Consider the following 13,133-nt stretch of genomic DNA (forward strand, 5'->3'; position numbering starts at 1 on the left):
CCATGTGCTTATCATTCTGTGCCATGTGCTCATCATTCTGTGCCATGTGCTTATCATTCTGTGCCATGTGTTCATCATTCTGTGCCATGTGCTTATCATTCTGTGCCATGTGTTTATCATTCTGTGCCATGTGTTTATCATTCTGTGCCATGTGCTTATCATTCTGTGCCATGTGTTTATCATTCTGTGCCATGTGTTTATCATTCTGTGCCATGTGTTTATCATTCTGTGCCATGTGTTTATCATTCTGTGCCATGTGCTTATCATTCTGTGCCATGTGTTTATCATTCTGTGCCATGTGTTTATCATTCTGTGCCATGTGCTTTTCATTCTGTGCCATGTGTTTATCATTCTGTGTTGTGTGTTTATCATTATGTGCCATGTGCTTATCATTCTGTGTTGTTTGTTCATCATTCTGTGCCATGTGTTCATCATTCTGTGCCATGTGTTCATCATTCTGTGCCATGTGTTCATCATTCTGTGCCATGTGCTTATCATTCTGTGCCATGTTTATCATTCTGTGCCATGTGTTTATCATTCTGTGCCATGTGCTTATCATTCTGTGCCATGTGTTTATCATTCTGTGCCATGTGTTTATCATTCTGTGTTGTGTGTTTATCATTCTGTGTTGTGTGTTTATCATTATGTGCCATGTGTTTATCATTCTGTGTTGTTTGTTCATCATTCTGTGCCATGTGCTTATCATTCTGTGTTGTGTGTTTATCATTCTGTGTTGTGTGTTTATCATTATGTGTTGTGTGCTCATCATTATGTGTTGTGTGCTCATCATTCTGTGCCATGTGTTTATCATTCTGTGCCATGTGTTTATCATTCTGTGCCATGTGTTTATCATTCTGTGCCATGTGTTTATCATTCTGTGCCATGTGTTTATCATTCTGTGCCATGTGTTTATCATTCTGTGCCATGTGTTTATCATTCTGTGCCATGTGTTTATCATTCTGTGCCATGTGTTTATCATTCTGTGCCATGTGTTTATCATTCTGTGCCATGTGCTTATCATTCTGTGCCATGTGCTCATCATTCTGTGCCATGTGCTTATCATTCTGTGCCATGTGCTTATCATTCTGTGCCATGTGCTCATCATTCTGTGCCATGTGCTCATCATTCTGTGCCATGTGCTTATCATTCTGTGCCATGTGTTTATCATTCTGTGCCATGTGTTTATCATTCTGTGCCATGTGTTTATCATTCTGTGCCATGTGTTTATCATTCTGTGCCATGTGCTTATCATTCTGTGCCATGTGTTTATCATTCTGTGCCATGTGTTTATCATTCTGTGCCATGTGTTTATCATTCTGTGCCATGTGTTTATCATTCTGTGCCATGTGCTTATCATTCTGTGCCATGTGCTTATCATTTTGTGCCATGTGTTCATCATTCTGTGCCATGTGCTTATCATTCTGTGCCATGTGTTTATCATTCTGTGCCATGTGTTTATCATTCTGTGCCATGTGTTTATCATTCTGTGCCATGTGCTTATCATTCTGTGCCATGTGCTCATCATTCTGTGCCATGTGTTCATCATTCTGTATTGTTTGTTCATCATTCTGTGCCATGTGTTTATCATTCTGTGCTATGTGCTTATCATTCTGTGCCATGTGTTCATCATTCTGTATTGTTTGTTCATCATTCTGTGCCATGTGCTTATCATTCTGTGCCATGTGCTTATCATTCTGTGCCATGTGTTTATCATTCTGTGCCATGTGTTTATCATTCTGTGCCATGTGCTTATCATTCTGTGCCATGTGCTCATCATTCTGTGCCATGTGTTCATCATTCTGTATTGTTTGTTCATCATTCTGTGCCATGTGCTTATCATTCTGTGCCATGTGTTTATCATTATGTGTTGTGTGTTTATCATTATGTGTTGTGTGCTCATCATTCTGTGCCATGTGTTCATCATTCTGTATTGTTTGTTCATCATTCTGTGCCATGTGCTTATCATTCTGTGCCATGTGTTTATCATTCTGTGCTATGTGCTTATCATTCTGTGCCATGTGCTCATCATTCTGTGCCATGTGTTCATCATTCTGTGCCATGTGCTTATCATTCTGTGCCATGTGCTCATCATTCTGTGCCATGTGTTCATCATTCTGTATTGTTTGTTCATCATTCTGTGCCATGTGCTTATCATTCTGTGCCATGTGCTTATCATTCTGTGCCATGTGTTTATCATTCTGTGCCATGTGTTTATCATTCTGTGCCATGTGTTTATCATTCTGTGCCATGTGCTCATCATTCTGTGCCATGTGTTCATCATTCTGTATTGTTTGTTCATCATTCTGTGCCATGTGCTTATCATTCTGTGCCATGTGTTTATCATTGTGTTGTGTGTTTATCATTATGTGTTGTGTCCTCATCATCTTCTATCTTGTGATTCCTTTATTTTTTTTAAAAAATGTCTCCACAAAAATGAACAAATTAGCCGTAGATCATGAGTTGTGATGTCGGTTGTGCTTGGACATGTGAGCACACGATACACATATCAAAGGAATCTTTTTTGATTGTTGTACCAAGTATTTGTGTCACCATCCATGACAACATTAACAAAATTTCAACCAACTAAACTTGAAAACAAATTGGGTTCCCAAGAATTCGCCTTGAGTGTCATTTATTTATCCAATGCCATTGTTTGACGTTTACGTGTGATTTTTACTGCTTAATGATCGATGTGTGATTTATTCTGTAGTTGTTCAGATGAAATGTGATAATGGGGCAAAATTTAACCAACAACAATTCAACAATATCTGTTAATAATTCATACAAAAAGATACACGGATGCAGAAGGAACTTTGACATAGGAAGAGGTCATTTGGCCCATCATGCCTGTGCTGCACCAACCCCAACATAATCACCTATCCACACACAAACGTACCTACCATGCACTAACTACCAACACTGTCCACTCTGCGGAAAAATCCTACTGCAGAGCACCTACTTTATCTGTACCCTTCATTCTTTTTAATCATTTCTATCAGATCCCCTCACAATCGCCTCCTTTCCAAGACAAAAAGTCCTGGCTCCTTGAACCGCTTCTCATCGCTTAGTCTATCTAACCCTTGAGTCAATCCATTAACTCGACGCTAAAACCTTCTCTATGGTAACTAACTATATGTCCTTCCTTAGATGTGGTGACCAAAAATGTACACACTATCCTAGATGAGGACTCAATACATTCCCATTCAGTGTTAACACTTCCTTTTTGGATTCATTATTTATCCCCTATGAATACAACCTAAAACCTTAGTAGATTTACCTATACCTGCCCGGCACTGCCCTGTCTGCTTACTCCCCCCCCCCCCCCGCATCTATTTCCACCCCAAGATCCTTCTCCTGTGTGACACGCTCTAAGATTGTCCCTTCATCGCATGACATCTACTTCTATTATTCCGAGCCATCCTCAGCACCTTACATTTACTAGCAACGGTGCCCGCCCTAAGGGCGGGGCATCAATTGGGAGGCCCAAATGAAAAGGCAAAATATCAGAAATTGAAGACTTTTTTTATTTTAAACGATTTATATAAACATCCGTTAAATCATGTCACACGCAAATCATCAAAATCTAAATAGTATTTGTAGAATTTCAATAAAAGCCACATCACTGTTCATATCAGTAAATATTATTCCATCGTGTTTGGAAAAACTGGAAAATTGGACAAATTGGAAAAAAATTGGAAAAACAATATAGCATATTTTACTCCAGGGGGTCCCAGGATTACCCACCCAAAATATCGTTGTGATCGGTTCAGCCGTTTTTGCGGTACCTGGGAACAGACGGACGGACGGACAGACGGACAGACATTTGGTGAATTATAGTAAGTTTAGCCTGTCCCCTGCGCAGTAACAGACGGGATTTTTCAATCACTTCTGTGTGTGTGCGTGTGTGTGTGTGTGTGTGTGTGTGTGTGTGTGTGTGTGTGTGTGTGTGTGTGTGTGTGTGTGTGTGTGTGTGTGTGTGTGTGTTGGGCTCTCAACGTTTCCAGGTGGGCGTGGTGCTCTCTCGAACATTTATTGGTTGGTGCATGAGGAACGGAACGCGAGGACAAACGGTCGGAGGACGAACGATTGGAGGACCAGGTGCGTGTGTTTCTGAGTGAGGCGTTGCAAAGCGAGACTCATACGATTGCAAGCCACGTTGGAGGTGCAACTTTGCCAGCACAGGAAGACTCATTTGGACTGTGTGTCGGGTGGAATACTTGCGTCTCCGGAAGAGCGCGAGGACGCCTTTTGAGCGCTGATTAAACTGAGAGGCCTTATTAGAGGATTATTCGTGCAACTCGAAGTGGAGCTGGAATCCAAGGCTGACCATTGGACAGTCCCAGAGGAGACTCATGAGCGTCCAAGAGAACACTGCACGCGGATGCCGATTCGGATCGACCGCCAATGACAGTGAATATTGTACCTACGTTTGCTACTCTACCTTTGCTTCAATACAGTTATTGTTTGAGTACTGCAAGTGCTGTCGTGTTCATTGTAGTTCGCCCACAAGTCAGACACCGGCTAACAAGTTCCCCTGGTTGGAAGGCTGGAAACCCCTTACAAATATAGAGAAGGCAAATTAATAATTTGGTCAAAAGGTCAAAGGTCGGCATCATATAAAATCATCAATTTTCATCACATTGACCTGAAATTTAAAGATTTTGCATCCTGAATTGGTTCACCAATCAAAATATAAAAGCTGATTGTTGGTTCACCAATCAAAAGGTCAGAGTTTTTTTTTCCTTGTATCAAAAGGTCAAAGGTCAGTGTCACATAAAATCATTTTTCATCCAATTGACCTGAAATTTTAAGAATTTACATATTGGGTCACAGAATTGGTTCACCAATCGAAAGGTAGAAGCTGATATATATATATATAAACTGTTTGCGTTATTTTGAGCATACAGAAGAAGAAGAAGACATCTGAACACAAACTGATGTGGATGGACTTTTCATTTTCAGATGCTTTCTAGTTTATGCTCACAATTCTTTGCCAAATCTAGCAAAGTATCTCACCCTCCCTGAATCTGATCACTACCTCTTCTCTGTTATCTACCTTACCTACAGGCTTTTTTCATCTGTAAATTTAGAGAGTTGACTGTTAACCCCACAATCCAAATCATGGATGTAAATTATGAATAATAATGGTCCCAGTACCGATCCCTGATGGACCCCACAGCTTCCCTCTTCCCAGCCAGACATCCTCCCAGTCACAGCCATTCTTTGCTTTCTATCACTCACTAATAAGCCAGTTTCCAGTTAGTTATTCTTCCAGCCATGCCGCAAGCCATTACCTGAGCTAACACCCTCCTACGTGGTACCTTTTCAAATGCCTTCTGAAAGTCAGGATATACTACATCCACTGCACGTCCCTCATCCACCCAATCAGAAACGACTTCGTAGATCTCCAACACATTTGTTAAACATGACCTCTCATTGGTAAATCCATGCTGACTGCCTTTAATTAGTTTATATTTATTCAAATTTTCTTGATCCCTTCCCTTATTAATGTCTCCAACAACTTTCCCACAACTGAAATCAAGCTAACAGGTCTATAGCTCCCCAAATCTTCTCTGGATTCTTTCTTGAACTAGATGGGATTCATAGAATACTTACCCTGCACAGTCAACTTGGTGCGAGTGAACTCTTTTATTTTTGAAGGTTTTTTTTCTTTTGGTCCAATATGGCTGCCAGACCACGTGACGTAAATTTATATTCTCTAATATAATTGTTGTGTAGATCACGCTCAATAAATTTCAAATTGATCAGACTAAGCATTGTCCCTGTCAATTTATGACGTCATAATGAAGGCAACAATGACGTCATCATTAACATATCTTATTCCCCATGGGGAGTACTTGACAATGAGCCATGTTTCAATTTTTTCCATGGAGTGGTTTCGGAGATATAGAGGTACAACATTTTTCGATTTTTCCAAGATGGCGCCTGTACCACGTGACCAATGACGTCATAATTATCATGAGAACAATTCTACAGGAGGAGCCGCTCATATTCTGAAAATTTAGTGTTCGTCGGACTAACAGTTGCAGAGGAATTTTTTTTCATACTGATCAGATCAAGCGTTGTACTTGTCGAATTATGACGTCCTAATGAAAGTACCTATGACATCATCATTAACATATCTTATTCCCCATGGGGTGTACTTGACAATGAGCCATGTTTCAATTTTTCCCATTAAGCGGTTTGGGAGATATAGAGGTGTAACGTTTTTCCAAGATGGCCTTCGTGCCACGTGACCTATGACGTCATAATTATCAGCAAACAATCTACAGGCAGAGGCGCTCCTACGGTAAAATTTCATGTCAATCGGACCAATGGTTGCCGAGAAAATGAATTTTTAAAATGCAGACACGGCACACGTCCAGCACACGGCACACATACGGCACACGTATGTAACCGATTGCTTAACCCCGTTTTCGCTCCGTGAGCGCAGGGTAATAACATTGTTACATTTTCTTCTCTCAATTCCTCCGGTACCTCTCCTGACTCCAACAAGTTGTTAAGTTAAAAGTATCCGCTCACATCAAGTTTATCTGCTCTGTCCCCTCCCCAATACTCTAGGATGCATATTTTATGTGGCCCTGGAGCTTTATCATCCCTTATTTTCGAGCTGCTTCTTCACCTCATGTACTCCTACATGGACATCTTCTAAAAGCCCTTGCTCACCTCCGAGATACATACCCTCCGCTTTTAGAAGGTCCCTGACTGTTCCTGTATAAATGCAGTGGAAGCAAAAAAAAACTATTTAATAATCTTGCCATCTCACTCTCATAACTCACCAAATCTAGAGGTACGCACACTCAAATTGATGAAAAGCACCTAGGGATTCATCCAAACAGGAAGATCATTTCTGCAGCCTCTAAGGTAAGATCTTACCGTGCACAGATTTATTATGCACTAGCAAAGGTACAATTAGATGTACAACAAACACAATTTAAGATGTACAAAAAAGTTCAGTTTGAGATCAACTCACAGTATTTGTATGTTTGGGAACTGGCCCAAGAGAAGAGAAAGTGAAGGAGCTTTGTGAAGATAAAGTATGATTGTTGGAAAGTTTTGGACTCAAGCTTGGGCTGGTGTTGCGCCTTGGAGACCTGTACAACTCTCGCCTCGTGGAATTAAAAGATGAAAACCACAAGGAGTCTTGTCTCTCGAAGACCGGAGGAGGAGGTAGTCTCCTCTCGTCTTCTGCAACCAAACAGACAAGAGTTAGATCTGGTCTCACAGTCAATTTGTCCAGGATGCTCATGGCGATACCATGTCTACTCCTCATCAAAAGCCACTGTGGCATCTTTCACACGCACCAGATAATTACATCAGATAGTTCCCAGTCTTAAAAAGGTCACCCGAGGGATGGCACATTCATTGAGGAAAAACCTCGCCTATTGTACACCAGGGTGGCCAGAGTAGGTGGCTCATTGGCAGGTGATTACCTCTGCGTCATCCTATTGGACAGTCTAAATTTAAACTCAGTAGGAAGGAAAGGTAGCACAAAATCTCTCACATCCATCGCAATACAGGTACAATGAACAACCAGCTTAATGCCATCTCAAAATAAGACTTGGGTTGCAACACGTTTCTAACTTTACTCCTTGTGAATCACAATGTAATTACATTGAGAACACAAGAACCAATGATGCTGAAGCGGTACAGTGGTCTTCCATCCTCATTTAACTGGGTGTTGTACGGTTGAGTTAAACGCAACAAAATAACCAATCTCACCATCAAAATCTTCTTCGCTGTACTCAAAGTCTCCGTTGTCTTCATCTGTGAAAAACAATGACAGCCTTTGCCATAACACTTCACTCTTGTGATTTTTTTTGTCTCTACTCCACTTCATGGGTTATTTTATCCCTCTAATGATGCATGCAACTGCAAACAATTAGGATTCATCAATCAGGTTTTCTTGTTCATTATTATAGTACATGCAACATTATGTTCAACCATTTTTCTCTCCTCTCACCTGTAGAGATGAACTCTAGGCCACCATCTCGGCTGAGGCTGATCGACACAGGTTTCTCCAGAATTCGATACAGACTCTTTGAGTCATCAGAGTCATCAAAACTGATTGAAGACAGAATTTTTAATTTTCAAATGGTTATTGTTAATGACAACAAAACATGTGAGAACCTTGTACATGTACGTTAATATATATACATTGAGATCAATGTATATATATTAACCCCATCCTCTGATCAATGTATATATAGATGGGTACTCCCATCTCTACTGCCTCTGACATAAATTCTTCCTGGGAATTCTTCCAAAGCAAACTGCTCTCTCTCATGCACAGATTTATCCCATCTCGTCTTCTGTTGTCATACCCTTCCTCCCGTCCATGGTACACGGAATCTTGTGGTGAGGCTATTGCCCAGAAACAACTTGCTTTTGTCTCCTGGAAAGCAAATCCAATGGAAGGAAATCTCATTTCCTTTAACAAAGCCCGAAACAAGTGTGTGTCCACCCTCAGGAGAGCCAGGAAACAATATCTCTCCGTTCTCAGGACCGAACTCTCTTATCTGTCCCCCTCTTCCAAATCCTGGTGGCGTCTGGTCAAATCTGTTTCTGGTGTTTGTTCCCCCTCCATCCCCTCCCTCACCTCAAATGGCCACACGGCTGACTCCGCACGTGAAAAAGCTGAATGCCTCAACTCTGTGTTTGCCTCTAAATCTTGTGTCCCAAACCCATCCCTCTCTGTACCCACCGTACCCAGTCGTACCCAGCTGCTCCTGGACTCTGTGTCCTTTCCTCCTGACAAGGTGGAAAAGTTTCTGTCAACCCTCGACTCGGATTCTGCAACTGGACCTGACGGCATCATCCCACGGGTCCTAAAATCCTGTTCTTCTGCTCTTTCACTCCCTCTCTCTGTTCTCTTCACCCTCTCTTTTGCTCAAGGTCATCTTCCATCTGCTTGGAAATCTGCCAACATCACCGCTTTGCACAAAAAAGGGGCAAAAACAGATCCCAGCAACTACAGACCAATCAGCCTTCTCCCAATTATCAGCAAAGTCATGGAATCCATCATTGCTTCAGATATGAAATCTTTCCTCTTCTCCAATGGCTTGATCTCTGATCATCAATTTGGTTTCAGACCTGGACACTCTACTCTGGATATGCTGCTTCTGCTTTCTCAACAATGGATGGAGGTCCTCAATGCCAAACAGGAAATTAGAGCAGTCTCCCTTGACATATCACGTGCCTTCGATACGGTCTGGCACCCCGGTCTGCTCACCAAACTCTCCTCTTTTGGTATCCATGGAAATCTCCACGCATGGCTGGCGGACTTCCTCTCTAGTCGTAGTCAATGTGTGGCCCTGAATGGGTTTCTCTCATCTCCTCTTCCTGTTCAGGCTGGAGTTTCACAAGGCAGTGTTCTGGGCCCTGTGCTTTTTCTGGTCTTCATCAATGATCTCTCTGACTCTCTTGAAAATCCTCTGTATCTCTTTGCTGATGACTCTACTCTCTGTCGCTCCATTCTTCATCCCTCAGATCGGCAGTCTGCAGCCTCCTCACTCTCTGCAGACCTGGACAAAATCACAGACTGGGCAAACAAGAGGAACATGTCTTTCAATCCTGACAAATCTCACACTCTTACGATGTCTCTCCGAAAAGACCGACTGGACAACCCTCTCATCCACTTTCTGAATAATCCTCTCCAAGAAGTTCTGTCACTCAAGCTTTTGGGTCTCACTATCTGCCATGATCTTTCCTGGGAAAACCACATTTCAAATCTGGCCTCCAAAGCCAGTCGCCGACTGGGCATCCTCCGTCGTGCGAAGTCCTTCCTTGGCACACCTGAGCTCCTCACCACATACAAGGCTTTCATCCGCAGCTCAATGGAATACTGCTCTCCCCTCTGGGCTGGTGCTCCTGCCTCACACCTAGCTCGTCTTCACGCTGTTGAAACCAAAGCATTCAGAATCATTGGAATCTCCCGCGATGAAGCTAACTCCAAGGGCCTCTCACTCACTCACCGCAGGCAGGTTGGTGGTCTGTCCGCCTTCTACCGACTCCTGTCTGGCCTTGCCCCCCCAGCTCTCTCTGGGCTCTGTCCCGCAAATATTCCTACAGGTCGCACAAGATCTGCCTGCAACCCTCTTATGGTCAAACTGCCATAATCAAGACTCTCTGCTCACCTTCACTCCTTCATTCCTCTTTTCTCCTGCCTCTGGAACAAACTCCCTCACTCTCTTCAATCCCACTCCACCCTCCAGGTCTTTAAAACAGCTGTTCACCACCATCTCTTATCTTCCCCCATCCAAAACCTTGATCTTTTCTACCCCCGCTAATTTCACCCCAATTCCACTTTTTTGAAATACCAACTTCTGTCCTGGAAGTCCTTGGTGTCCTTGTGTTTTATACTTCTCCCTCCCCCCCCCCCCCCTTCCCACGCCTCCTCCCCCCAAGCCCTCTCCCTTCCACACATCTCCCTGCTCTCAAATGTTGTGTTTGTGTGCTTCCCCTTCTCTCCCCATCTTGTTTTCCGCTCCCTCTTTTTATATATTTTGTTTGTCTGGTTGATTTGTTTGTGAAGTAAATGTTAGCTCTTTCACGAGCCTCGATTCAGTATACAAAAAAAATAAAAAAAATACCGTAAACAGTTTCTATAGAAAGTCTAGGCTCTCTTTCAAATATTTCACCTTTTGTTTCCTTATAGCCTGAAATTAAAATGCATTAAATCTGATTTTTTTCCCACCTTTATTTACACATCATAACCCACAACTTCCAAGTGAAAATCAAATTCTACAAATTTTTGAAAATTAATTAAAAATACAAAACTAGAATATCTTGGTTGGATAAGTGTCCACTCCCTTGAGTTAATACTTGGTGGAAGCACCTTTGACAGCAATTAGAGCTGTGAGTATGTTGGGATATGTCTCTACCAACTTTGCACACCTTGATTGGGCAATATTTGCCCATTCTTCTGTACAAAACTATTCAAGCTCAGTCAAGTTGTGTGGGGATCATTGATGGACAGCAATCTTCAAGTCATGCCACAGATATTCGATTGGATTTAGGTCGGGGGTCTGACTGGGGCCACTCACGACATTTATATTTTTGTTCCTTAACCCCTTCAGTGCAGCTTTTGCTGTGTGCTTCGAGTCGTTGTCATGCTGAAAGGTGAACTTCCGTCCCAATTTCAGCTTTCTTGCAGAGGGCAGCAGGTTTTTCTCTAGGATTTCTGTATTTTGCTCCATCCATTTTCCCTCCTATCCTGACAAGTGCCCAGTTCCTGCTGATGAGAAACATCCCCATAACATGATGCTGCCATCACCATGCTCCACAGTAGGGATGGTGTTCTTTGGGGGGATGTGCTTTGTTGGGTTTATGCCAAAAAGTTCCATTTTGAGGAAACCTACAGGAACAGCTGATTTTATTCTGAAATATACAGAATAACTCCAATTTAACACAGGTGGAGGCCAATTAACTTAGTGTGTGATTTTGAAGGTGATTGGTTATGCCTGAACTAATTTACAATTGCAAGACACTTGATTTTGCAAGATTTTGAAATGCAAGATTGACACTTATTCAACCAAGATATTCTAGTTTTGTATTTTAAATAGATTTTCTGAAATTTGTAGAATTTGTTTTTCACTGAAGTTGTGGGTTACGATGTGTAAATAAAGGTGGAAAAGTCTGTTTAATGCATTTTAATTACAGGCTCTAAGGCAACAAAAGGTGAAATTTTTGAAAGAGTGTAGACTTTTGTATTGGCACTGTATCTAAATTCTAATGTAACGAAGGGAGCACACTTTGTTTTGGTGTTTTTTTTGTATACAAGATTGAGGCTCGTGTAAGAGCTAACATTAATCACCAAAAAAAAAAACGTACACACAAAACATACAATAAAGGGAGCGCGAGACAAGATGAGGAGAGAGAGACGGAAGCACACAAGTACAACAGCAGAGAACAGGGACATGGGGAGAACTGTGGGAGGGAGAGGGCTTGGGGGGAGGAGGCATGGGACGGGGGGGGGGGGGGTGGGGGGTGGGAGAGGTATGAAACACATGGACACTGCCAGGACTTCCAGGAAAGAAGTTGGTATTTTTTAAAAAGTGGATATGTGGTGAATTAACAGGGGTAGAAAAAAATCAAGGTTTTGGATTTTGGATGGAGAAAGATATGAGATGGTGGCGAACAGCTGTTTTAAAGACATGGAGGGATGAGTGGGATTGAAGAGAGTGAGGGAGTTTGTTCCAGAGGCGGGAGTAAAGAGGAATGAAAGAGTGAAGGTGAGCAGAGAGTCTTGATTTTGGCCATTTCACCAGAAGAGGGTTGCTAGCAGATCTTGTGCGACCTGTAGAAATATTTGGGGGACAGAGCACAGATAGAGCTGGGGGAGCTAGGCCGGATAGTGGTTGGTAGAAGTCAGAAAGACCACCTGCCTGCCTGCGGTGAGTGAGTGAAAGGCCCTCACAATTAGCTTCATCATGGGAGATTCCAATGATTCTGAAAGCTTTGGTTTCAACAGCGTGGAGCCGAGCTAGGTGTGAGGCAGGAGCACCAGCCCAGAGGGGAGAACAGTATTCCATTGAGCTGCGGATGAAAGCCTTGTATGTGGTGAGGAGCTCAGGTGTGCCAAGGAAGGACTTTGCACGACTTTGGAGGCCAGCTTGGAAATGTGGTTTTCCCAGGAAAGATCATGGCAGATAGTGAGACCCAAAAGCTTGAGTGACAGAACTTCTTGGAGAGGATTGTTGAGAAAGTAGATGGGAGGGTTGTCCAGTCGGTCTTTTTGGAGAGACATCGTAAGAGTGTGGGATGTGTCAGGATTCAAAGACATGTTCCACTTGTTTGACCAGTCTGTGATTTTGTCCAGGTCTGCAGAAAGTGAGGAGGCTGCAGACTTCCAATCTGAGGGATGAGGAATGGAGCGGCAGAAAGTGGACTCATCAGCAAAGAGATAGAGAGGATTTTCCAGAGTCGGAGAGATCATTGATGAAGACCAGAAAAAGCACAGGGCCCAGAAAACTGTCTTGGGGAACTCCAGCCTGAACAGGAATGGGAGATGGGAGAAATCCATTGAGGGCCACACGTTGACTACGACCAGAGAGGAAGTCTGCAAGCCATACGACGAGATTTCCATGGATACCATAGGAGGAGAGTTTGGT

The 13,133-nt window shown here is 42.7% G+C and overlaps 1 protein-coding gene across 2 annotated transcripts in view; it reads right to left on the reverse strand.

Moving 5' to 3' along the window:
• LOC137423663 (SH3 domain-binding protein 2) overlaps positions 1 to 13,133 on the reverse strand; it is a 69,528-nt gene that overhangs the window by 12,504 nt on the left and 43,891 nt on the right. For both annotated transcript variants that reach the window (XM_068111048.2, XM_068111050.2), the window contains exons 6-8: positions 7,985 to 8,085; positions 7,744 to 7,788; positions 6,995 to 7,209 (exon numbers count right to left, since the gene is read on the reverse strand). In XM_068111048.2, the coding sequence (XP_067967149.2) occupies positions 6,995 to 7,209; positions 7,744 to 7,788; positions 7,985 to 8,085 (361 nt within the window). The remainder of the gene's footprint in view (positions 1 to 6,994; positions 7,210 to 7,743; positions 7,789 to 7,984; positions 8,086 to 13,133) is intronic.

Source organism: Myxine glutinosa, chromosome 3 (assembly GCF_964187855.1).
Source record: "Myxine glutinosa chromosome 3, kmMyxGlut1.1, whole genome shotgun sequence".
NCBI classification, from domain to species: Eukaryota; Metazoa; Chordata; class Myxini; order Myxiniformes; family Myxinidae; genus Myxine; species Myxine glutinosa.